The 27,971-nt window shown below is 35.2% G+C and overlaps 4 protein-coding genes across 5 annotated transcripts in view; all 4 read left to right on the forward strand.

Annotated features, from left to right (window-relative positions):
- The window catches only part of dtn (transmembrane protein 132C dtn), a 100,999-nt gene that overhangs the window by 41,004 nt on the left and 32,024 nt on the right, over nt 1-27,971 (forward strand). The gene's annotated exons all lie outside the window — the stretch shown is intronic.
- Nucleotides 9,195-27,602, forward strand: Pla2 (phospholipase A2). Its single transcript, XM_089076937.1, has 4 exons — nt 9,195-16,232; nt 25,175-25,334; nt 26,728-26,880; nt 27,313-27,602. The coding sequence occupies exons 1-4, from the start codon at nt 16,178-16,180 to the stop codon at nt 27,524-27,526; spliced, it is 582 nt and encodes a 193-aa protein (XP_088933063.1). The 5' UTR covers nt 9,195-16,177; the 3' UTR covers nt 27,527-27,602.
- Nucleotides 17,003-22,037, forward strand: LOC148936765 (uncharacterized). Its single transcript, XM_089076940.1, has 3 exons — nt 17,003-18,477; nt 19,476-19,736; nt 21,441-22,037. The coding sequence occupies exons 2-3, from the start codon at nt 19,491-19,493 to the stop codon at nt 21,732-21,734; spliced, it is 540 nt and encodes a 179-aa protein (XP_088933066.1). The 5' UTR covers nt 17,003-18,477; nt 19,476-19,490; the 3' UTR covers nt 21,735-22,037.
- LOC148936766 (uncharacterized) lies at nt 21,773-24,484 on the forward strand. Its single transcript, XM_089075994.1, has 2 exons — nt 21,773-21,817; nt 22,027-24,484. The coding sequence occupies exons 1-2, from the start codon at nt 21,773-21,775 to the stop codon at nt 22,531-22,533; spliced, it is 552 nt and encodes a 183-aa protein (XP_088932120.1). The 3' UTR covers nt 22,534-24,484.

The following is a 27,971-nucleotide window of genomic DNA, read 5'->3' on the forward strand; positions in this document are numbered from 1 at the left end:
AGAAAACATTCTATTGTAAGAACACAATATTTAACAATAGTCGAACAACATTTTGCAGTGATTTTTATGAATTCAGGAATAATGACGAAGAATTTTATGAATATCACTTTTTTATTTTTTATAAGAAATTTGTCTTTTACGATGACAATATCTTATAACGATAACTTATTCAAATATCAATCCAACTTTAATTTGATATTGCAGAATCTTTGATCACTATAAAATCGGATTTCGTTATTTTCAATTAAAGATACGAGATCGGAAAATTTGATTTACCTTCGAATTTCCTGGGATTGTCAATTTTTTATCTCTCTCTCTCTCTCTCTCTCTCTCTCTCTCTCTCTCTAAGTCTATCCCGAAAGAACAAATATTCAATTTTCTCTTATACAAAAGGGAAAGAATGAAAAAAACTTTTTCCTCTTCTGCTTTTTTGTTAATTTTCTCCAAAAAAGATATAGTAAGATAGGTGAAGATACAGACACGTTACGAGTAATATGCAATTTAATTGTTAAATTTACATGATTCTATATGAAAGAAAAGAATGGATAAAAAAATATGAGAATGAAATTTTCTCGGGCAAAGCTCCCTTTTCGATTACGAAAATATTTATTTGATCAATTAACGGAGTTTACTTACATACGTATCTTTTATGCAGGATCGCTCTCTAGAAATAGCGCTGCAATTACGTTTAGCATATTACCTGATATGCTACAATGCTACAGTGCCGCATCGTATCTTGTTTGTGCTCGATAATTACTTCCCGTCCTAAGGTGGAGGGCCACGCTGGAGGAAATCAAGCGGGGGATTCTCATGCCGTCGTATGCGACCGAGCATTAGGGATCAAACCAGCGACAAAAGCGGTCGCTGGGAAGGAGTTGGGTTACGCCGGCGAGCTCGCTCTCTCGTTACCGTCGACGTCCTTCGAAAGCAGGAGTGCGCGGTCGAATCGAGAGAGACGAGTCGTCGGGTCGAGTATCGATTAGGTGTACGTAGGTTGGTGTACGTAGGTAGAAGTCACTAAGATACTAAGAGGAAAAGCGGCGGCGGCGGCAGCGGCGGCGTCGGCAGCAGTGGTGGTTGCGACGCTGCCGTCGTTGGAAGGATCGATCGTGTCCTCGCCACCCCTTTTCACTCCCAACTGAAACAAATAAAACGGTAACGAATGCTGCCCCGAGACCTTTTCGGCCACTCGACTGTTTTCCAGGTGTTTTAACATTCCACGCGAAAGCGGAGGCGTAATCGTAACAGGCAAGACTTTTATTACAAGAGAGAAATTTGTCGTTCCACGTCGTTATTTAATTAACATTGAAGACTGTGATCGCCTTGAAACTTGAAATAGTAATGCAAAATAATAATTTATTAACAATTAAACTAGAGTTTTGTGCAAATAACATCAAAAGATTATACGGAATGTCACGAACTTATTGTCCTTTAACGAATTTTAAATTAATGTCTTCTTACTGAAGATTTAGTAAAAAAATTATCACTTGGTGATCTCTGAATATTTAGTATTAATTAATTTAATAACTAACAATAAACTTTTAAATGAAATTGCGTTTACGTACACTATATCTGAAATAAGATGAAGAATAGAATATCATACATATGTTTGCATTTAACTTCTAGTATTTAATTCTCAAAAATTTCGACATTTTTTTGACTCACAAACTATACTGTCACGGTTTTATTAATTAACTCCAAATTAGCCAAGAAATCCGCAGATGAGAAATAGTTTAATAATTTCAGGACATTTCGTACAGTCAATACCAATATGAAAGAGGAATTTTTCGATTTCCGATTTTCCAAACGAATCTTTCTGCTGTTGAAATGGAAGATAAGTCATGATAAACAATGAACTCTCTCGATGTTCTTGCTAAGAAAATATCGACACGAAATGTCGCAAGGAATAACGTCGCCACGTGGCCATTTTACGCCAATTCTAGGTCAATCTGTACTATTATAAGCTTATATAGCTTGCAAAAAACATAAAACGTAATGAATCATTTTCTTTATTATTTTATTGATTAGATTATAATTATTAATTTATAAATCTACGATTTGTTATGTTTATTTCTTTTTGTCATTATTGAAAAAAATAACGTTTTAATCACAGTATAAATGGAAAAATCGAAAAGAAAATAAAAAAAATGACAAAAAAAAATTAAGAAAGTTTTGAAGAAACGTTTGCTTGAATAATAAAAAATAAATAACGCTCGTTATATTTTATAAATTAATAAATAATTAGTATCAAATTGGAAACTCTGGTACTTTATTAATAACGCGGTAATAATTGTGACAGACTTTTTGATTAATTAGATTTATTTTTGAATGCTGCAATTCTAATTGTTTTTTCCTTTCTTTAATAACATAATAATTAATTTAAGCGTATCGTTTTACGCGATTTTAAGACATTATCGTTATTAATTAAATTAAATCGTGTCTTGTTTTCCGTGAAAAATATTTCTTCAATTTTGCGTTACAGACGTTATTAAAATTTATTTACAACTTTTTGAAAGTCGAAAGAACTGCTAATTTAACTTTAATGAGCCTTCTTGGTTTGTAACTAAGTTTATCATATTACTGCGTCTTGAGACCAATAATCTTTATGCATAATGGTGAGTCTAATTTATTTTTAAAGCCTCACCCTACTGTGTGCATTACCTTTGCTATTTTATATTATAAAATGCACATTGTTTGCAGAGAGAAGGAGCGAGAGAAAGAGAGAGAATATTCATTTATCTATAAACCAAAAAATTTAATTTTAATTCATTTAGACAAATTCGTTGTATTAATCCATAAGATGAATCTTTCAAAAATAAAACTGTACACAAATAAAATTATGTGTGTTAATGCACATGATACACAACTATTATGATATAATAATAATTATTTTAAACCATTTATAAAATCTTTAAATATTTTATGAATAGATATGCGATCACATACTTACACTCGAATGGTAGTTTCGTGCCGCTGCATTCATGCACCATGATATATAACGAAAATCATTATTATTGCAACATAATCATTATTCTTATTTATATGTTGTATAATAATATCGTATGTTGACATTTATATCGTAATTTCACTAGCGTGTTTGATTTGGCACGACCTCAGGCGGTGCGGCGAAGGAAAGATTGATCGATCTTTACCTTTATAATAACACTTAAAAAGAGTACGAGGTCTAAGATATGCGACACGATTATATTTAGTTTTCTGTTAGCCTTCCACTGATCTCCAGAGTGGAAAGTAATTATCGAACACAAACGGAGTACTACCTTGAGTTTACAATATGATATAGACGAGAAGCGCCTTATGTATCTTTTAAAAACGATGAAAAATTCTCTCAACGAGGGGAAAAACCGAGCGTTTTATATCTTTGCTGCATAACTTGTTTTACTTGTGTTTCTCGTAAAACAGAGTCATGGCTAAAGAGAAGACATCATGTAAAAAACGATAAAAAAGTTCGATACAAAAGATTCCTCGAGGATACATACTAAATTTGTGTAGTAAAAGGGAAAATTCTGCTGCAAGAGTATAGCCTGACATAAAATTTCTCGCTTCACGAATTACGTGTAATCTTTAAACTGTTTATAAAATATATATATATATATATATATATATATATATATTGTTCCATTATATACTAGAACAATTCTAATAAAGAAAATTCTAATAAAGAAAAATTCTATCTCTGTAAGAATTATACTTACATTTCTAATATAAGAAATATATTTATAAAAATAAATTTATTCTTATATATTTGGCAATATTTACATATTTTACAAATGTATCCGTGAACGGAGCTATCGATGAGAGTAATAAAGTTACCTTACCTTAAAAATGTTACGCAAGAAAAATTTTTTCCTAGGAAAATATGAGATTTTTGAGACGAATGCCTCAACTTGTTCAAATATGCAAATCTAGCACATTGGCTCGTAAAATAGCTTTAAATTAGCACTGAATCTGTGATTTCTAAATTTGTTCGACCAAGAAGTAGACTTTGCTTCTGTTTCTTTTGTGTTCCTCGTTATATAACCTCGTTATTTCAATAAATTGACACTGAATTCGTTAAAATTCCTGACCTGTATTCCTATTTTAGCATTATATGTGTAACTGTCAGCCAAAATTACATTTATGATTTCGCAAGAAATAACTCATAATTAAACAGACATATTTAACGTTAAATATGAGATCAAATGTCGGACATTTATTAATTATACATTTTTCAGAAAATATGTAAATAAAATAGCTTGTAAATCAATTTTGTAAATAAAGCAGATTATGTAAAGTTTAATTTGTAACAAGAAGAATCAACATTTTTCTAGTGGTCGTTAACTTCACACCGTTAACCGCTTTTTTCTAAAACATAAATTTCTTTCGTAAATATGCGAAAAGAAGCATTGCGATCAAATGAATATTGTTACCTCTTGCGTTAACAGTTATGACCGCCAGTTAAACCGCCGTGACGGAATAATTTTTGCCCGAGGATAACAAACGCGAATAAATGATTTCCCCGTTGTCGTTAAATCAGTCTAATGGTCTCTTTATACTTTGATATATGTATATACCGACATTAATCTGCATAGAACGCGCATAACATAACATTAATGTGGCGTTCATCGGAATTTCACGAGCGTCGATCATAAGCACCGTCTGGCGATTTTGCATTCATCGCGAGCATATAAATTTTATCGCACGCGACGAGCCTCGATTAACGACGAGCGTACGTCGGCAGCGTAACCCTGTGAATCATATATGTGTACGAATTATGCGCGATAGAGGGATATTAAGTCACTTCCAGACTCTCGACTTGTCTGCTCTTTGAAGATGTTCCGCCTCTTGTGTCATTATAGCCTCAAGTGGAATTACAAGCCCGCACATTTCATGCTCACATAACTACGGGCATGTCTTATGTTACCATCGAAATATCTATTCGTCTCTCGTCACCCATCTAGTTATACTCATTTCTTAACTTATCTGGGTTGTCCGACTTCTTGCTCTTCCGCCACGTTGGTGCGGTATAATTAGACAATCCGCTTCTTGAATTCGTTCGTATCGCGTCGTTAGAAGAAATAAATTACAGCTAAACTGCGCGCGCGTCACACTAAACGGAATTAGAGAAAACATCAAAAAGCTTTTTGCAACAACAATGTCCTATAAGAAACAAATTTTTAATTAACCGAGTTATATATTAATTTTGACTATGCTCTATTTCTGAGAATGATTTAGGAACGACTAACTATAATGGCTAGTAATTCTTGCTCTTTTTCTCGACGTTAAAGGTGCTTTCGACAGCCATCCTCATGTCACCACTCAATTTATATCGAGGCCTGCCCATCATTAAATTGCGGTGCTAAAGTTATCGAAAACGTGACGAGTTGAGTTTATCGGAAAATAATATTGCACAAAATCGCGTAATATTTTAAATTATTAAATTATTCTTGGATAACATAAAATAGTATTGATAATAAAAATGTTTAAGCTAGAAATATTAGAGCTAGAAAAGATAAAAATTTATTAAAATAAAAAAGATTGTTATTTCTTGTCGATATACGAATATTATATTACATGGATATGAATAATACACACACACATACACACACGCACACGCACACGCACGCACACGCGCACGCGCGCGCACACACACACACACACACACACACACACACATATATAAAATCGATTGTTTTTAAATAGAATAATTGTTAATAATATAAAAAGGACTCATTTGAAAGAATGTATATTTTATTTTACGTTCAGTTCCTACGTTTTTTAATTAGATTTTATAATTTATTTTTGACATGTCATATATAAAGGCAAATAGATTCCAATAATCGACAAACTGGGATTTCAATTTTTAACTTTAAAAATATTTAATAATTTTAAGTTTTAACGATAAGTTGCAAAATCGGGATTCTTAGAGATACAAATTTCGTAAGTACGGCTCATCAAGAAACGATCGAGAAACGTTCCACGAGATAGGAAACGGCAACGACGAAATAAGATTATCACGAGTTACCCGCTCCGCGAGGATGGAGAGAGAATCCTTTTGATGAAAAGTTACGTAGAAGGAGAGAAGTGCGCGCAATTTTTGCACATCATATTTCTGGCCGTTCCGCGTCGCAATGGGTATGTATCACACGCGTTTCCATAAAGCGGATCTCCTTTTCGGAAGTTCCGGCACGACGTGGAAGTCGTGTCGCGTTGCGTCGGGTCGAGACCAACGTCCCGGGGAGGCTGTTGAACCCACCCTGTGCTTTTCCTTATCCCGAGACGCGGAATTACTCGGGCCGTGGAACGTGCGCGATAAGCTGCACGAGCGTATGCCGTGCAGCGTGACGGAAAATGGGCGCGAGCATCTATTTTCGTTCCCGGCTCACGTAACTACTGCGCGAGTGGTAGATATATATATATATATATATATTTTATATGCTACCTTATACTCACCGCCGTACAGTATTCATCCCACTCACGGTCGCGGCCTATGACGATGTTCCACGTCTACGGGTCGACGTGCCTAATGAACCGTCATTTTAATCTGCGTTAACGACACATTGAGCCCTCTTTGCGCTTCACTCAAGTCGCTGGGAGTTTAATTTAGCCAAACATGCCAAGATTATGTTTGACGAGCGTGGTCGAACGGTATCGCGCTTTGCGCGAACACTATCATGACGAAGCAAAAGATTTAGTATTATTGAACAATATTAACAAAACCTTTGTTATTACCTTTGTTATTTAATATCACTCTTGTAACACACATATAATTTGAAATCTTAAAAGAATTTCTTATCTATTTTATTTTTATGAATATAGATGACACATTGAATAATCTTTTATAGGGTGACTAAAGTAAAATAAAATAGTTTATCTTCAAGTTTTATTATTTTATCTAATTTTTCTAACTGGCGTATTAAATTTTTAATGAATTTATATAGGTCAATTATATTTTATAAATAAATTAAAATTTTTTATTCGTCATTTCGAAAGTTGTAATAATAGTTGGACGTATATATATATACGGCTAAAAATCTGTAACGCACACAGCGGAATGTTAATGTAGAAAAATTTCAGTTAAGCCAGTACCACGAAATTTGCTATGCAAATGCGCTTTATGTCGAGGGTATCCATCGAGCTTTCGTGACTGCCGCTCATGGGTGCAATCTGTGCGCCGAGATGGAAGACAATGTTGCACCAGGTGCTAGATACCTACCGGTGTCACTAGCGGGTGATTTAGTCGCGCTTCTGTAATTAGTCTCGACTCTAATAACCGGCACCTTGGCTGATTCGCCGCGAACCAGCTTTGTCGTCGATTGTATAAGCACCAATCTTCGTCGATTGCATCGTTTGGATTATCGCGCGAAATGAAATCTCTCGTGGTTATTTAGGCGGAAGTTATAGCAAATCCGAAATATCATTAATTTATGGTATCAGCCATAGTAAATCTGGCGTGTACCGCGAAATATATTGCGAATCCTAATAAGCATGCATATGTGTGTCGGGGGAAAGGGTTCCCAGCTAACTAATTATTTTATTAGTTGCGATGCTCTCCAGCTTTCAGCTCTTAACGAATATTAGCCAAAATTAATTACGTAAATGGCTCGATTCGTTTATCTCGCTTGGTGATGTGTATTTTCTACAAGCAGGAATAAACATTGAAATTAAAATTTAAGTTTTTAATTAGTCTACACGAATTACGTAATTTCGCAATAATATTAATTTTAATTTTAACAACAGACGTTTGATGAATCTATTTTTTTCTCGGCAAGAACCTTGGATTGAATATTTAAATAATTAATATGAAGATTTTAAAATTATTTGAAAACATTTAATTTTTCTCTGCATGTGTATATGCGTTTGTATATGTTTATACGTACAAACATATATGTGATCACGCCTCAAAAGTTCTGTGTAGAACACTGTATAGTACACACAATTCGAATGTTTATCTGAAAATTTAAGAGAGAAATATTTTATTAAAAATCGACCGTACGAGACAATAAAGGGAAAGATATAGTTAACAAATCTATTTTTTATGGATTCTATGAAAAAGCAGCCTCTGGCCAGGTAGTTTTATAAATTTAATCTCCAGTTTTCGTTGTTGCATTTTCTCTCCGATATTAGTTATTAAAGTCGTGCCATTTCGCTTCGTGCAACTGTTACAGCGGCGTGTATTACGCCTGCCGCCTATTCATTGTCGGTATCAGATGCACCGAGGAACGCTGCCACAAGCGCGCTTAATATTTGCAGCTATAGACGCCGGAAGTACCTATACGCAAACGCAGTTGCCGCGCCGCGACCGACCGACTTGTCCCGCAATTACTTGCACGGAAACTTACAGGAAAGCGGGTCGAAGAACGAAGGAGTCGTCAGCTTCCGTCGTCTTTAGCATTGTTCGCGAAAGTAAGGGAGTCAAAAGTCATTGCTATTTATATGAAGGAGTCTACGTACGTAAAGACGGTACACCAGACGGTAGTCTAATGTCTGCGTAATTTGTCAAGTTATCTAATTTTACAATCTTTTTTTGTTTTACAGTGTACAGTTACAGTTAGTTACAATCTTCGCTTATCTCTATCCTCATGCTTTCATAAGGTAAAACCTCTCTCGCGTGAAGTTAATAAAATTACCTTTTAAAAAAGGTAAAAAATAATGCCAAGTTTACGCGCCCGTTTTCTTATTTATGTAAAAGAAAGAATTTTATACAAAAATTTCCATTTACAAAAGTTTTTAATAATAAATTTCATATTGGTACAAAAGATATGATATGAAGAACTGGCGCCAACTTCTAATTTAATAAAATAAAAAGATCCAAAATTAATGTCAATTTGTAGTTGCCAAAAAAATTTTATTGAATTATTGTACTTGTGTTTATATAAAAATAAAATATAAAAGAAAATCTGATATGTAAGAAAAAAAAACGACGTACAAAAACTTGGCGCGACCGGATCGCATTAAAACTTTTCATAATAATGAACTATGTGACAGACAAATAGAGAACAGTTTGAATTAAAATTTAATATATTTTAAGATTTTTTTATTTTTAAACTTATTTCTTTTTTAATATTAACTAAATAAAATTAGTGAAATATATGAAACATTTTTTACATAAATAATGCAAGAAACTTAAGAGTTTATTTTATTAGAATGTTATCCAGTATAAACACATGTTTTAATATTTATTAATAAATTTTTTTAATATTATATATTTAATATTATATATAATGTTAAAGAAAATTATATAAAAATTATATAAAAAATTTATTTACAAATATTTTTAAAAGTAATATATACATTATTAATGTAAAAAGATAAACAGTAAAGAGTGCAATATAATACAGTACAGTAAGTGTACGTACGTGTTTTAATGCGATCCGGGCGCGCCAAGCGCTTTTGTACGTCATTTTTTTTCTTACATATCAGCTTTTCTTTTATATTTTATTTTTATATAAACACAAGTATAATAATTCAATAAAATTTTTTTGGCAACTATTTTTGACAATTGATAACATCTTTTTTCACCTTTGCAAAGTTTCTTTTTTACTTTATGTAATTAAAAGTTTGTGTCAATTTTTGATATCATGTTTTTTGTAGAAATAATGAAACGATTTTTCAAATAAAAATGAACTACAAAATAAAATGTATTTCAATGTAAAGCTCTTTTTATTTTATTAAATTAGAAGTTGGCGCCAGTTCTTCATATCACATCTTTTGTACCAATATGAAATTTATTATTAAAAAGACTTTTATAGATGGAAATTTTTGTATAAAATTCTTTCTTTTACATAAATAAGAAAACGGGCGCGTGAACTTGGCGTTATTTTTTACCTTTTTTAAAAGGTAATTTTATTAAGATATCACTCATTTTTTTAGTAACAAATAGTATTTATTATTTAGCATATTTGAAACATTTTTTTACTTTATATATACTAGAAAATCAGTATTCAGTCATTATTTTTTAATAATCTTTTTTAAAAAAAATATATACACATTTTTTGCTTCTTTAGGCCATTTTTTCTTGTTAATTTGCGCATCATCAATGTCTATCCATCCATTAGACGTTTCATCTCTATATATACTTGTATAATGACCATCTTCAATAGATGATCCATGATGAAAAATGGCATTCATTACCTTAAAATTGTCCCCCTATTGATATTGTAGTTGTTGGTACTGCACGCAAATTAAATTGATCTATTTTTATTTACCATCTCGAAAAAATTATTAATATTTAATAAATCATTAAGATCGTAACTGTCTTTCTTTAAATTAGTAATGGGAATTGAAATAAGAATATTATCATTAGTAATAACAATTGTATTATCACAAGTTTTGCACCGTATAGTGGAACGTATTTGATGCTTAACTAGATTTTTTTATATAATCATATTTTTCACAGATAGTTATGAGAAATTCAGATGCATCTTGTTTTATACAGCTCGAAAAATTATCTCCTAAATCTTGTCGTACTATAAATGTATTCAAATCAGATATTCCGTTTTTATATCGATTCATTAATATACCTAAAATATTTAATTTATCACACTCAAAAATTTGTTTTTTAATAACATTTAAATGGAAAAGACATTGCAAAATTGCATTTGCGTAAGATGAAATTTTATCCTTATTTTAGAACCCATGTATTACCCAAACAGTATTTTTTTGAACCGTTTTATGTGATTCTTGAACAAAAGAAATAATTTTTGGTAATGTCCATAAAGTATCTTTTATTTTATTTTTAGTATATTTTTATTTTGAAATAGTAATCAATTTCGCTTCTGATATGTTATGTTATATGTTATTAATTTATATTTTATGTTATATGTTTTTTTATGTTATTTATGTTTAATTTATGTTATTTATGTTGAATTAATTTATGTTTAATATAATAATTTGTTAATAATTGTTAATAAATGTTAATAATTTGTTGTAAAAATCTAATACATTTATTGTCAATAATCTAATAATATAATAAAAATCTAATAATTTAATTTGTTGTAAAAATCTAATTCTATTTCTATTTCTATTTCTTATTCTATTTCTTCAATGTATTATATATTATTATTAGGTGTACAAAAAAGTTCTTTAGAGCTTTAGATTTCATACAACCGAAATAACAATTTAAATTTTATATATCTTCCCGCCCTTTTGCGGTTTTAAAGCGTTGAGATTTGGCCTTCTAAAATGCCATACGGTTTGGCGTTTGATGCACATAACTTCAAAAATCAGTAGTGTTCACGATGGCAATAACAAAAGAGCATATTCGATTTTCCATCCACTTCGCGTTTCATCTGAAGAAAAATGCTGCTGAAGCCACTGCAATGATTTGTGCTGCATATGGAGAGAACGCTGTAAGTCATACTACATGTAAAAGATGGTATCAAAAATTTCGCCAAGGAGATTTCAGTCTTGAAGATGAACCGCGTGCTGGACGCCCTCAAAAGATTGAAACGGACGAATTGCAAGCACTGCTGGATATAAACTCTGCGCAAACTGAAAAGGAGCTTGCAGAACAGCTTGGCGTTACGCAGCAAACCATTTTCGTATGTTTACGTATGACGGGAAAGGTTTAGAAGGAAGGCAGATGGATTCCGCATGAATTGTCCGAAGACAACAAAAATCATCGGCATGACACTGCACTCACTTTGCTTTCAAAGTTCCGGAAAAAAGATTTTCTGCACAAAATCATTACAGGTGATGAAAAGTGGATTCTTTATGATAACCTTAAACGTAGAAAATCATGGGTTGACCCTTCGACATCGACGCCAAAGCCCAATATCCACGCCAAGAAGGTTTTGCTCTGTATCTGGTGGGATTGGAAAGGTGTGTTGTATTATTACGAGTTGTTACAACCGGGTGAAACAATCACGGCAGACCGCTACCAACAACAATTGACCAATTTGAGCGATGCATTAGAAGAAAAGAGGCCATTTACTGGCCAAGGACGTCGTAAAATGATCTTGCTTCATGATAATGCTCGACCACATGTTGCGAAAGCGACTCAGGATCATATCTTTGCGTTAGGCTGGGAACTTCTTCCGCACGCGGCATATAGCCCAGACATGGCGCCTTCCGATTACTGTCTATTCCGGTCACTGCAGCATCATTTGGCTGATACACATTTCGTGAGATTTGAAGAGATACGAAAATGCATTGATGACTTTATCGTTTCGAAGCCGGTGAGCTTCTATCGTCAAGGAATTCGCAAACTACCCAAAAGATGGCAAAAGGTCGTTGATGCAAACGGGGAATATTTTGCTGATTAATATTTTTTTGTTTGTTTTGAATAAAGATTGAATTTTACAAAAAAAAGCTCAGAACTTTTTACATCTAATACTTACTATTATATGTGACATATGTTATATCTTCTTTTTTAATCAATACGTACAACTTCACACGAAAGACATCTGTCAAAGACATATCAAATCAAAAAAATGAGCGCTGCAAGAGTTGTCATATAAAGACGTTCATTAGCGCCTCTTGCGACAGTAAAAGGAGAGTCACGACGACGATCAGGACGTTTCTTAAATTTACCAATTTGAACTTTGCGTTACGATTGCGTCACGATATCTCAGTTTGTAGAACACGGAGAAAAAAAATAAAAACACTTTTCTTATATAATTTGATACTCAGCTATCGATTAAGCGTAATTAAAACTTAATCAATGCAGTCATTGCTGAGATATGAAAATGTACGAGTTCATCCCGGGTCTCGCGTAAATAGAGCCACGGGCGTCTCGCCGCCGTTCTACGCGAACTTCGCTGCGCGTGAATTTGACATCAAGATATCACCCGTGTCTTTTGATTTTGAGATTCTGGGCGAAAATACTTTCCGTGTCTGGATGCGCGAATACGCGAGCGTTACATAGATCCTTCGAGGTAAAATTTCAATATTCACACGCCGGATCGGGACATTTATTTTCCGCTTAACACTCAGCAGAACGATGGCGATTAAAACGTTCGCCCAAAACCATATTCTAATAATTCAGCCCCGCCACCGCTCGCAATCCTCTCACGCACATAAATTTCCCTTGTCGTCGTCATTAGCCGGCGATTTCGTCATTCACCGACGTCTGTTCCGGCCGCTAAGTTTCCGCTCGCCGCTGAAACATTCTCTCGCTGCAAGAGAAATAAAAAAGAGCGATCGTTCTACGTTCGAACGATTCATTTCTTCCGATTACTAATCATCCAGTCGGCAAGTCCATGACAATCGGAATTTTTTATTTTCCCACCGTAATGTACGACGTTGAAAAGCAGCGATACACCGTCAGCTTCGATTTTATGGGTTCCACCACAACGCTTATTACTCTCTATACCCATAGCTCAAAGTCGAGTTTTATTCAATGGACGATTGATGCGGCGGGACGCCGACGTCCCGACGGCAGTCATGCCAAGGCCATTCCCGAAGGACGTCGAAATTGCTTCCGCTCGCTATTCGAATCTACAGACCTCCGATATTCGTGTCGGAGCTGGAGCTCGCGACGAAACGGAGAGGGATGATGCGCCCCGTATAACGCGGTCGCGAATTGCGGCGGGCAGCGCGCGCGCTCTTTTTCCGCGGCGCGGCACACCCGCGGCTGGTGATCGATCGATTGAAAACTATTTCAGCGATTAAGCTCCGAGATGTACGCTGGAGGGAAATGCCGAGTATCTAAAAAGAGAAAAGCGAGAGAGAGAGAGGAGAGAGAGAGAGAGAGAGAGAGAGAGAGAGAGAGAGAGAGAAAGAGAGAGAGAGAGAGATTTAAAGAAGGAAATGGCAAACTGTTCCTCGGGATATTTGCTCGCAATTTTTCTGTAACAAAACTCCGATCATAGAGTGCTATTGATTATGGCCTTTCAATTTCTGATGAATTTGTCAATTTCATTTCTTAAAAGTGCGCTAATGATTATCAACAATCTCTCTGAAACGATGCTCGAACTTAATAGCTCCTCTTTAACGAGAATTTAATACAGAATATTTTAAGATACAGAATATTTTAAAATATAATTTAATATTATAGCAAATTTACTCTTTCAAGATAATAACTTTTTTAATCGCGTTGACGCAATATTGGTTCGTCAATGTTCGTCAATCTATTCTTGGAGAAATTTTACCTCAGTTTTTTCTTAAATTGAAAGTAATCCAAGTTTATTCTTGTAATTTATTTTTCTAATTTGTTTTTATATCTCAAACATTTACTATTCTTGAAATGATCTTTTTATTAAAATAGACTGAATGAAACAAAGGGACAACCTTATCTTAATATTTAATTTGTTCCACGCCAATTACTGCTGAATGGCTATCGAATCGGTAATATATGAGCTAAAAAAGGGTCAAAGACAGATTTTCTTATACAGAATAACTTTTTACGCGTATTTGAAGGTAACAACATGGGAAAGCTTGAGCAATATGTTGAATAGGAATGTTTCATTTATGCATCGACAAAAGCAATAGAGACCGTAGAAATGTATATGTGCCGACGCACGGGTAATAGAATGAGGGGTCGCAATAATGCAAAGAGAGGAGTGGGGTCGGATCGATCATTGATTCTGACGTGGTGGCGGTCGTTTAATTTCCAGAAGGCTGTCGCTCTCTCTGTTGTTTGCCAGTACCATTTGTATTCCATTGAGAGTGTCGGAGGTGGTCGGCGTATTGGTCTTATTGTTCCAGGTAATTCATCGAGTTTTCATCACGTTTGTAAAAATATCGACGATGCACATACGTTCATTGAGTCGCAGCCGTTGTTGATTATACATGTATCTAGAGCATTACTTGTAATTTATATAAAATCAGGTTGAACGTTCAGATTTATAACATTTCTAGTGTGAACTGTTTTTGGAAATCTTTCAGAATTTTATATATTTTTTTATTGACATTACGCATCATCCGCAGATTTTTTTAAATTGAAATTTTAGTACGTGACACATATCAGCGCTTCAATTTGTAAAACTGTGTTTGAGTTAATTAAATGTGCTCTATTTAAGATAAACGGCTATTTGCCTAGTTGTATCAAACTCGCCGTACAAAATATTTTATCGTGAAATTGTTATGAAACTTGAAAAGTAGAAACGCCAACAGATATGTCGTAATTGTAGTAGATTGGCTAAAACTAAACGAGTAGATATTAAAAACCTGCACATGGGAATATGATGTGACCGAATAACCGACCAGCTAGTTAAATTTTAAAAGGCGATGTGTCCTCTCATAAAATGAAGTACGTTTTCAATGTTTTATCGATCGTGGTTATTGCAGTTTAAGTTCGTAAAAGCGTGTATTAAATTCCCTGCAGAGGACTTTAGCGAAATTTTCCACAAATTATATAGGGAGGCTTCGGATTATAATACAAAATTTATGTAAAGATAGATAGCTTATTAGATAAATTATTATCTATCTTAGATTATTCATGTTTAGATAAACCTTTGTTTTATAGTTTAATCTAAAGATTTTTATTGAATAATAACTGCTAAAATATTATTTAATACAACGATGCAAATTAAGTTTCCAATGACGAATGAAACAGCCTACATTATCATTAATAATTCGTTAATTTTCTGTGTTAAAAAAATGATTGAAAATTTACAAAATTGGTTTTTTACTGAAATAAAAAAGATAAATTTTTTTTAGAACAGAAAGGTTCTCTCTCTCTCTTTACACACACACACACACACACACACACACACACACACACACACACACACACACACACACACACACACACACACACACATCTGTCGATTTATTTAAAAATTATCGTTTTCATATTAAAGTTATGTATTCTAAAATCTACTCAATTTACCGTCTATCATATCTCGAGAACGACAATTCTTGCTACGATCGTCGAAACCACGCAGAATTGCTTGTTCGACTCGCTGCTTCCCGTATAACCATCGACGGTTCTCGAAAGAAAATGGAATATGACAAGGACGCGGTGGCGGCAGGTGGCAGGCAGCAGGCGGCGATTTGAATGAATCAATCGAATCACTTCACGTCGAATCTCGTTCCGTTCGTCTCTTGTCGCTTCCGCTTGTCTTAGCCTTCACTCCCGTTCTTCCGCTCTGCGAGCACGCGCGCGCGTAATGTCAGATTCGCAAACCGAGCGGATTTACTGCGCCCAGCAGATAAATATACCGCAGACATTTCCGCGCATTTTGAAAGTCTACGCGAAAGCGGCAATTCGCACGCAGCCCTACGATCTTCTGCGATGGACCGCCGCGTATTTCCGCGCCCTGGCGAACGGCGAAGTGCCTCCGGCGAAGGTATATTCCTTTTTGTGCAAACACATCGTTCTCGTGTCAGTCGCGTCCCACGATTTCCTTTTCCACTCGTATTACCTTTCTTCGGATCTATTATTCATTGTGCAACATACATAATTTCACGTTATGAGAAGAAAGGCTTTGTAGAAACCAATGTATAAGGATTCTAAATCCTCGAGAAATTGCCTTACAAATTTGACTTACATGTTAATACTCGGATTTCAAAAATTTTTTAATCTTATGATCTATTTTTTACTTTAAAATCAAGTTTTAGAAGAAATAAAGAAGATTGAAGAAATATAACACGTACAAATATTTGACACCTATTGAGAAAATAATAACTCTTTTGTTACATTATAAACATTTTGCGTGATATTTCCCATCGTTAATCAAGCTTTTATTTATTTTCTTTCAATTTCATATATTTCTTGTATTTCTTTAAGCCCGAACAGCAGAAAAACATGTTGGAAAATATTTCTAAAAATATCTCTCATACAAAGCAAAAATTAATAAAAATTCCATGCGTGCCAATCGACCTACCTCATTGCTCTTTCTCTCTCTCTCTCTCTCTCTCTCTCTCTCTCTCTCTCTCTCGCGAGAATATTCATTATTATATTATTCGTAAAGCGGATCAAAGTAAGGCACGTTCATCTCCGGAGTTCTTCCATCCGCGTTCTTTCGACGGATGTCTGTAATTATAAGTTACATAATTCTATATATATATATATATATATATATATATATATAGAGAGAGAAAATTGCAGGATAATAACATTATAGAAAAGTTACAAATCGGTGGCTCGCGCGATCTTTCTCTCTAACGCAATTGATCGATAATTAAAAGTTAAAATCTGTGGCGTCGAATTATGTTTAAGAATAAAATGAGAGTTAATTTTGTTAAAACTAAATTAATTCTTAAACGACATTTTGTGCGTAAATAATTTCTGCCGTAATCATATTAACCACAATATTATTATTCTCGTTATTAATATCCCTTTATTATTATTCGTGCATTACCGACAATTTTGCAAACTCTTCATATAACGCAATTTAATGAATTTAATTGTTGACGAAATTAATTCGGTGGCCAATCAAGTTCTTTATAGCGTCATAACGGTTGTCGTTATTTTTCATTTTATTTCCAAACAGTTTATTTTAATATACATTAAATTTTCCATGAAACTCCTAAATTTGCTTAATTTTTAGATTTGTTACAGATTAAAAGCTCATATATATTATTTTGTTAATGAGAAGTTTACCTTAAATTAGTTTTAATGGACGTTATTCTATCTTTTAGTCACAAGCTTGCTTTACCAAAGCTTTTTGATGTTAAATGTTAAATAACTTCTCAATTACAACATGGCTTAAATGTTTGCAAACGCAAAATTGGTTTCAATTTTGTCAAATTACACATCACTAAAATTGTAGCGATGCATCCCCTCATGAAACATTCAGTGTGCTATACTTTCCCCCTCTCTCCCTTCCTCCCTGCCCCCCCCTCTCTCTCTCTCTCTCCCCCCCTCTTCTCTCTTCCTCTTTCTCATGACATTCGTGCATTTTACCGATTAATTTACAGCGTAATCTAATTTGCAACGTTATCGTTATCATTGTTAACTGGAATTCCTCATTTATCCTTGGCATATCGCGTTACCGCGTAGCCGACACGCGATACCTGCTTATAGCGCGATATTTCCGGCGTACATACGTACGTTGCTCTGCGGAATAGAAAGCGAATGACGGGGGCTGGAAGGGCTGGAAGACAAATATCAGCGTAATTCGTGTCCCTGGGAGCCAGCCGGGAGAGGCGGTTCGATGGAAATGCCGCGCGACAGAGTCTAGCGCGCCGAGTGAAACCGATTCGTAACGGCATCGTATCGCGCATTTATGTATACGTACGCGCGACGAGCATTATCGATGATCGAACCACCGCCGTGGTGAGACTATCGCCGACCGGTAACTGACCGTGAACAATCTCGGCCACCGTTTGGCATTGTCCCTTTAGGACAGACTGGAATATCCGCCCTTTACGCACCCCTCGGGCATCACGCCTGGCTACCTGAGAACCCTGCTCAACAGATTCGGTCACGTGGACAAGGTCTGCTTGAAAGCCCTTCTGCAGGACTGGCGAGGGTTGGATCTGCCCGAGACGAGTCTCTATCGGCTTTTTGTGGTCGCCGATTTATTATCGGATAAAAAGCACTGCGACTTTTACCGATTCCTCGCGGTCGCCTGTGGATTTTTAGGAAATGTGAGTTATAAGCGCCCTTCATGGAACAATATCTCTTTATTGTATGTTCGACTACGTTTGATATTGGAATCGGAAAATATGATCTTTCTTTCAGATTTTTATTTCTTATGGAAATATCCCCCCCTTTTTTTGGAAATGTTTTTATCAATCCACATATTATCAATGTGCAATGTTTACTTATAGCATAGTGTATATATTGAAAATATCTATTACATCGATACATTTTTATATTTGCAGGAAGCTTAATAATTTCTGAAATGAGAATTTATAGCTTTAATTCATTATTAAGTTGAATAGAATGTTGATTCTTATTTATTATAAAAATTAAAGATTTAAAGTAATTATTGTAGCTATTGAAAGCAGAATTGACGAGATGTTCAATATGATCAAAGTTGAAAATGGGAAAAACGGAGTATTATTGGCTTCTGTACATCGCTGTGAAAATTTACACTATAAAAGTTACAATTAGAACAAGTTAAAAACGTGATATCTGCTAGAATTTATATAGCGTACGACAGCTGCCAACTTTTGAACTTTTAACACAGCAGTAATAATAGAAGAGCCATTAACCGTATTGGACATTCGCGAATAAAACAATACGGAATCATGATTAATTAAAAGATGTAATAATATTTTATTATATATGTATTATAATCGATACTTTTTAATTCTTTAACGAGAAATATAAGATAAAAGTTTCAATGGGATCGAAATAATGAACAAATATCAGATAAAATATTTACCTGGAATTTTTATTCGTAACATATATATATATATATATATATATATATATATATATATATATATCGATAAATATTAAAAAAAAATACCTATAGCTCTCGAGACTTTTGCAATTAATTCAAAAATCAAAAGATGCCTTTTTCTTTCAACGTTTTTCCATCTTACGTTTGAAAATTAAATCAACTTTGCAATTATAAACGAACGCCATTAATTATATTATGCGGTATATAATTCACGCTGAATTACGCCCGCTTCAGAGTCTTCTCGAGACGATGATATACGTGTGCGAACTACTGACGCACGAGCCGGAAGGTGGCTCGGCCATGATACCCTTGAGGATTTTCCTGGATCTCTACGGATATCTGGCGGATCTCGATTGCAGTGGCGAGCGTCGTGAAGCCGAGCGCACCGATTCCCCGCATCGCGATGCGATGACGTTCGGCTCGGAGCCGTCGTCCGGCACGATCGATTTGACGACGACGAGAGTTCGCAGCTGCGAGTTCGCAGCGACGGAGAAGGTATCGGCCAATCGCGGCATTTCTCTTCCAGCTGAATAAAATATCCGGTCTGACGCGAACTCTTGCTCAATAACGGGGTAACTCCTCGTTTTATCTCATCGGATCGCGAAAAAATCGCTCCGGCGACCATTAATGAGATAGTTCTGGAATATCCCATTTCCCTCCGATGTCTGATGTTCCTGTCGGAGAATTCGTAATTTTAGAAATCGGTGTAAGAGTCAATTAAGAGAAAATGCGACCCGAGAGCTTTGAATTTCACGAGAAGCGGTAACATTGTTCTTCTCCGTGAAATTCAGAATGAATCTTACGGATCTTTTTATATATATATAAAACAATATAGTACAGAGCTACTTCCCCATAAGCAATTTACGCATGTTTGTCGTTGAAATAAATAGATTTGACTTACACATGATAGTTCTGGGCAGATTTGACATTTATTTATAATTCATGCACGTACAGTAGAGTTACTTGAATTAAGCACGTATAACCTGCACTTTAACCGAGCGCTGCGTTGTAGTTTTGTGGTTATAATTATATAACAAAGTTATAACCGTCTTTCTCTCTAAAAGGAACAATGCGAACAGTTCATGTACATCCGCATATTTTATAATGATTTAATAATTGCAATGTGCATTTCCATTTATTTGGTATACGTTTAAAAGGAAACTTGCGACGTTTTAATCGTCATGACACAATTTCACCTTTATTAATTATAATATAATTTAGCAATATTTAAATAACTGATTAATTAAGGCATTAATATGGCATGCTAATAATTCTCTATTTCGACGCATAAACATTAAATTGATACGTGTATTTAGTATTATACTAAAATAAATAGATCGCAATATATATGGAATCGTGATATAGAAGTTACAGTTGGGAAATTACAGGCATGTAATAACGCACGCGTGATGAGTAAAATTTAATAAATTTTCGGAGCAAAATTTTGCCAATAAGCCTGCATATGCGCGGCGAGAGTAAGCTGCTTTCGCCGTACAATATCCACTCTGGACTACTAACTACTTCTCATTACAAGCAGCGCTGCATATTTCATGCACGCATTTGCGTTTCGGACTCGCTCTTCGGAGCAGGCGCAAAATTAACCGGTTCACATGAAGATTACGGAAAATATTAACAACTTCGCGCAACTTTGTACGGAAGTGACTTGGAAATTTCTGAATTAATGCATCGCGGACTTTACGTAGCGCTGTACGTTAATATATAAGAAGATTATATAATCCTCGCGCACGCCGTGTAAAATACATGCTTTAAATTAAATCGCGAATATTAAACACATCTGCCAGAGTGTATGTTTGATGAGATATCGATTTTTCTTTAGCATCCTTTTAATACGCTTCTGATAATAGTTAACGCTTTTAAAAACTTTTACCGCAAAATTTTGATGAAAATCTCATAATTTTTCCTAACGTTGGCAAAAGTGAAAAAGTATGGAATGTCGATAAAAATTACAGTAAGATAAAATTTAGCGAATATAAATTCCAGTTAAATTTAAATCAATTTTTTAACAGAGATATCTACTATTACATGCAGTAAATGAAATAAATGGTTAATGCGAATAATATATCTTTCATTTTGTTGTCGAAATCACATTAAATCTAGGCAGATAATTTTCCTTTCTCTATTTGGACGTTTTGGCTTTATTGGACGATTGATTCGTATTCAATCAAGCACATATATCAGGAGGAAGCGAGAAGCACTGACGAGGATGTTTGCGAAAAGGCGCCTTGCGAAAAGCGACCTTCGGAAAGCCTCGAGATCTTGAAGGATTACGAGGATGACCTGGAGTATTCTGACATCGACATAGTGCCGGCGAGACAGTCTGTCGCCAGCGATAAAACTGAAATTGAGATCGAATCGATTGATGGTCACGTTTCCCAAGAAGGGAAAAGTGAAGTATGCCGCCGGGCACGCCGGAAAAATGTCGGAAAAACGATCAGTTACTTTGAATTTTGTGACCGGGCGATTACGTCATAAAATATACAGAGTATTTCGAGCGTATCCGAGCATCGTCCATGCGTGGAAAGTGGACTTTGGCCTCTATACATTCTTTGTATAGTGTCAATCTTATAAAAGAGTAACGTTCAGATATTTCTCAACACTTGAATATTTTTCATCGTGAAAATTTTTATTTATTTACTTTGTTCGCCGATTTATTCATTGAACAGTTACAAGCGAAATTTAAAGTTACACGACTTTACTATATATATTATATATCCCGTTCATTAAATTCTAATCGCCCATGACGAACGGTTGGACATTTGTTTAGTCAGCGATCGAGGTGAACGAGCATCTTGTCCTTTCTTCGATCATCGATCATACCAAGCGTAATGGTGATACTGCTGAAGGTCTTCCGAAACGCGACGTTAATGCGCAAGAGACAATTGATGATGCATCCGAGTTTAACTTGGATGGTGTGAAGGAGGTCGCGAGGGAAGCGGAAGCGATCGACTACGAGACTTCGGCTACTGGGATCGATCGTGAAAGCTCATCGGAAGAGATCCGCCGATGTCTCGGGGAGGTCGAGGGCTCGCAGACGCCCGATCCGCTGAAAAAGTTCCTGAAGAGGATGCAGGCGGAGGTGGAGGCGGGTCGTCTGGAAACAATCTTTCGGGTACCTGGAATCGGTCCGCCGGTGTCGGCCGAGCGTGTAACAGCTGTTGGACTGTGGCTGGCTGACTGTGCTCGTCGTCAGGAGGGTCTAGTCGGGCCGCGTAATATCCGCCACTTTCTCTGCCCAAATCTCGATGATATTCCGGAGCGCGATTGCACGTAACCGTCGTAAAATGTCCCCCGCCTGTGTGTTCTCTCGTGACGCAATCGATGCAATTGGCGATTTTCAATCGGGCGGAAAATCTCTACGTGTCCATAGCTTTTATGTAACGTTATTAATGCTATATGTGAATTATGAGAAAATAAAATTCAAAAGTTTCTCTTTGCTGGAAAATATCGCTTGTATTTGTTAAATGAGATGAAAAATTACTATATATTAAATTACTATATTAATTGTGAAATCGTCATTCTAATTGTCATTAATCTATAAAGGAAATTTTAATATATTGAGACAATAATAAATTCAGATGCATTTTTCATATAATTTATAATATTATTAAATGCACATTAGCTTTTAGTTGCATTCCATGTTTTATTGCGTTACATAATCATTCGATATCAATGCTATATTGTCTTTAATTTATAATCATGCACGAGTGTGATTGAACCGTCATAATATCATATTATCGTAAAGAGCGGACAAAGCCGTGAAACCATTTGAAAAACATGTGTATATTAAATTATGAATTACCGCGTCGTTCTATAGTTTTCTATCTAGTTGCGTTTCTATTTTGTTACATGTACGAGAGAAAAATACTGATGTAAAATAAACGATATGAGAAAAATAAGAGATTTCAGATGACGAGACAGAAATACACGTACAAAATCTATCTTTTCCTCCAGAGAGCAACGGAATCGATATTCTGATCGATATTCTTTGAGAGTACGTGTCAGTTATTTTCCGTAACCGCCTTCCAGCGTGCGTTTTGTCAATTCGCCCGGCTGCCGTATATCGGCAACAACAACTCGGTAATCGATTATTGGTCGAGTTATTATTGGCATCACGGTTGCACAATATTGACGTATGCCGGTCAGCTTCAGGGTTCATAAACCCTCTCACTCTGCTCTCTCTTTTAGCCCTATAGGATTTACTTTGATATCAAGCGCTATCACACGATCGCGCAATCGAAACAAACAGTGTACGACAAGCACATGCCATTGAGAGTGCATTCACTTTAAGGGTAGCGCATATGGAGACCGCCATCCTCTCTGTCGCCGTTTCATCGTGAGGATGAAAAAAATCCAGTCCAAGGTAGACAAAGAGGTCGACGAGTTTTCGTTTGTTTTCGAAATGAAAGTACCCCGGTCCATTTAAATCTGCACTCGAAATCGCGTTGCTCTCGGCAAAAGTTTGCCCGTGGAAGTGCTATTTCGAAAACTTCTATTACCTGTGCGTCACGGGAAAAAAACGTTCTCATCTGCTGTGAAAATAAATTTTTTAAGCTTCCTTGTATGACTCGGCTACGTGACCTGAAGCTCTTACTGAAATTTGTATGTTCACTGTTTACTGATCGATATCATCAACGGTGAATAAACTCCAGATTGATTGACTCGTTCAATTAGATTGTTTTTGTAATTCAATGTTTTTGTGTTCAATGAGATTGTTTTCATCTCAATTAAATCATCAACGTTTGATAAACTATGAAAAAAATAGTTACAGTCAAAAATAGTTAAAGTCAAATAACTATTAATCTAAATAATTTTTTTTAATTAAATGTTAAATGTTACATGCTTTTAAATATATTCGTGACCATTCGTTTAGCCCTATCTTTCGTATAAATTAGACTTAATTTTAACATTAGATTATTGCGTAAACTTTACCATCTGCTTCGGCGCGATGTCTTTTCTAGTCGACCCTCTAGGAGATAAGTCTTCCTTTAGAACCTGAGTTCTATTATCTCGACTCAGATTAATTCCATCACAGGAAATGTAAACGTCCATCACGACGCAATAGTCGCCTCTTTCGTACGCCGAGCGTAACTCGAGCGATTAGATGGCTTAAAAATGAAATGGAGCGCATGGACAAAGATCCTGATTATACTACATATATAAAAGGAAGTGTTTTTTTTTTTTTTTACCTTTGCCAGAACGACAGTAGGATTTCGTCGCGATGACTTCGACTATTGCATCGCTTTTCTTGTTATTACTATCTCAAAACGTTCGCGGATGGCACATTGCGTTTCCAAACATCAGCGAAACCTTTAATAATGAACTTTACGAGACTACGCCTCAATCGGTTCTTATATTTCCAGGTAGGATTGATTCAAGGATTGACATTTTTTTATACAAACACGTTATAAAATAATTTTATTTAAAAAGGAAAAAGCTAATTATAATTATTACTTGAATTTCATAGTTATTAGTCAAATCATAATAGAAGTGAGAACTGGAACAATACGATACAATATGTCAAACTAATGTAATAATTCATACAATTTATATGTAATAGAATACGTTTAAGAATTATATTGATATTTTGTTTCCAATATATGAATTACTGTAAAAATATCTGAGACTCATAAAATTCATTTTTGCTAAAGAATATAGGACAAAAATGTATATATAATAGATTAAATTATTCTACTAATGAAATGTACATTTTAACAGTTTTATTCATGCAAGTCTCATGCAAGTAAAATGCAAAAATTTATTTATTTTAACTTATAGTAGAAGAAGGATTTACATAATTTTTTGCCCGTAATATAATAGTTGTGTAAAATAGCTCTTCTTTGTGACGTTAATATGTTCAGTAATGAAGGGAGAATTTTTTAATGAACTTTGTTGTTTGTTTGAATTTTCATCAGGAACAAAATGGTGCGGCAGCGGTAATGTAGCGGACGGTCCGGATGATCTGGGAGTATTCGCAATGACCGATGCGTGTTGTCGCGAACACGATAATTGCAAAGATATAATCGAACCGATGCAGACTAAGTACGGCCTGACCAATTCTGCTTTTTATACGAGGTGAATCTTAAATTAGGACACCATTTTTATGCCAATTCTTTCTTAATGAAACATTTTAAATATTAATTGAATTTTAATGACGATTTTATCATATTTTTGAAAAATACCCAAGAAATTCCGATTTGAAAGGGAGAGTCTATCGATCATCGATATCATTGAACGTTTAGTTTATTTATACTTGGTGTATGGTTATTTTTATATCGTGTTTATTATTTTTGCAAGCGCGTACTAAGTTTACTAAAGATTATTGATGTAATGATTTATAGTAACATAGTAGAGAAAATACTGTTTACTCGTGTGCTTCTATATCAATGTAAGAAACAAGAAAACGTTCCTTTTTTAGCACACGCCCAATCTATCATAGTTATTTTGTGTCATGTTACAAATATCGATGGAAGCGTAGTCGAATATTTGAACGCAATATGAACAATGCTTGATTGAATATAAACGATGAGAGAAAAAAAATTAATATTTGTTTTTTTAAAAAAATATTAATGAGTTATCATGTGCGCACTATTGTACGTCGCACTGATATTACGCGAAAAGATTCAATGGCAAAATCGGAAAAAGTCAATGAACTGCGCTACTCCGCAGTAGCGAGTTCGTTGTGCGATTTCCACGCAATTGGAACAGTTACTAAGTTTCGTGCGTGTCTTGCTATATTGCGACTGATATTTGACGTTGATATACGACGTCGTGCATTATTACAAACTTGGTATATTAATTACGTAGGCAATTTTTTTATGATGTGCGATAGAGCAGAAAAAGTGTTTTTAAAAGCTTGCTTTATGATACATTAAAATACTTTATATTATTATTAGGTCAGTAATTTGAAGTCATAATTTGTAAATATACTCGATATTCATCCCGATATATCCATTAACTGGGATGTTAACATAAAGTATAATTTTCTGTAAAATATCAAAGTATCAAATGACCCATGCGCAGAAAAAATTAAAACATAACGTTGTTATAAAGCAGCGTTTGTTTACCTAACCGTAATGAAAAATATTTATTAGTTGTGCGTGTGGACAGGACATGCGCGGAAAAAAATATTATCGCATATTAAAAAAATCATAGACCTCGATTATCGCTATGTTGGCAAAGGGATGCAAAACAAAAGGAAAAAATTTAAAACGAGAATGAACTAAAGTTATAATTCGCAAAATATATTTTTCTATAATACATTGTAAATTTTTCTCTGCTTTATTCTTGCCCCGAAAATCTCTTAAATATCTGTTGCGATCTTATTCTTCTTGAATCTTAGTATACTTTTTACCCCACTATTCCGTGTTCTCGCAATGATCGTATAAGTAATCTTAAATTGAAATGAAGCGAGGTCGCTTTTTGTAGCGAGTAATCTGATAAAGCGTCGTGAAATGTGCAAAATCAGGCTACACTGCTCGTGCGACGAGAGGTTCTACGACTGTCTCCACAGCTCCGAGGAACTCGTTAGCGCGAAGGTCGGCTTCCTCTACTTCAGCGTGTTAGACACGAAGTGCTTCCGCGAAGACTACCCCATCGTTGGCTGCAAACGGCATTCACTGTGAGTCGTAAGCGTATTAGAGTAGTCTCGCGAGTAGTAACTCGACGAATAGTGCTCGACTTTCAAATGGGTCAGACACTCGTGGGAGAGATTCATCGATCCTCTCGCAATTTAATACAACGCGTATATACGGATCGTGTTCAATTTTATTATTTTCCGATTATATTCCCGATATCATCGAGAATTATTTCCGCGTAAATATATTTTCCATTTCAAATTGAATCCGCGCTTCATTCAGCAGCAAAGTATTTATCTTTCCTTTTCCTTTCCTGTATATACATATATATATTTTTTTCAATGTACATCAAATCTTCATATATTGAAAATAAAAAATTCTGTACACGCGACCGTCGAGTATGATTCGGAAAAGCTGCGCATTATCGCGAACATTTCGAAACTTTTAAGAACGATGTGCTAACGACCTCTTGGCAGCATTCCTAGACGCTGTTTGGAGTACGAGCTGGACGAGAGCCAATCAAAGATGTATCAGTGGTTCGACGTATCCACGTATTTTCAAAACGACCACCGGATGGTGATGGCCGGCCGTCATATTCGATCACTCGATCCCGGCACGAGCGTTCGCGGACCGATGGAAGTCTATTACGCGGGACCACCGACCACTGGAGGAAACGTCATACGCATATAGGGCCTTGTAAACTCGACCATGCTTCTGTCAACGCAGTTAAATAAGCGCCAATAAAACCGCTCTTACGACCGCTTTATTCCCGCTTGTCTCTCCTTTTTATTTCCATTCTGCTTCAACGCGCATTAGAAACGTGCGATGCGTCAAGTCGGAAAACGCATATGTGCACACGAAGGATGCGGGTCGATGTAGGGTGAACGCTCCACGAAAGTGGAAATTGAGAGTCATTAAATGTAGCGATCAACCGCAAATTGCAGCGACTGCATATTGTATTTCACAGTTCGATACATCGGTATACCAGAGATGGTGCGAACATAAAACAAACTCAAGCTGAAACATCTAATAACGAGAAATAACTTTGTCTCGAAATTTCTCGACGATAAATCGACCACATAAATTTTCAATATTAAATAAACCGCACGTCCGCGGTGGAAAGAGATTTGCGCGT

The sequence above is a fragment of the Pogonomyrmex barbatus genome, unplaced genomic scaffold, assembly GCF_055798465.1.
Source record: "Pogonomyrmex barbatus isolate J1 unplaced genomic scaffold, ASM5579846v1 scaffold2, whole genome shotgun sequence".
NCBI lineage: Eukaryota > Metazoa > Arthropoda > Insecta > Hymenoptera > Formicidae > Pogonomyrmex > Pogonomyrmex barbatus.

Bases quoted from the DNA above. Each gene is read 5' to 3' on its own strand.
- LOC148936765 (XM_089076940.1), top strand. From the start codon at position 19,491: ATGATATACGTGTGCGAACTACTGACGCACGAGCCGGAAGGTGGCTCG. The intron at 19,737-21,440 runs GTATCGGCCAAT...CACATATATCAG, and splicing joins AGTTCGCAGCGACGGAGAAG to GAGGAAGCGAGAAGCACTGA.
- LOC148936766 (XM_089075994.1), top strand. From the start codon at position 21,773: ATGCGTGGAAAGTGGACTTTGGCCTCTATACATTCTTTGTATAGT. The intron at 21,818-22,026 runs GTCAATCTTATA...ACATTTGTTTAG, and splicing joins CTATACATTCTTTGTATAGT to TCAGCGATCGAGGTGAACGA.
- Pla2 (XM_089076937.1), top strand. From the start codon at position 16,178: ATGGACCGCCGCGTATTTCCGCGCCCTGGCGAACGGCGAAGTGCCTCC. The intron at 16,233-25,174 runs GTATATTCCTTT...AATTTTCATCAG, and splicing joins GCGAAGTGCCTCCGGCGAAG to GAACAAAATGGTGCGGCAGC. The intron at 26,881-27,312 runs GTGAGTCGTAAG...ACCTCTTGGCAG, and splicing joins GGCTGCAAACGGCATTCACT to CATTCCTAGACGCTGTTTGG.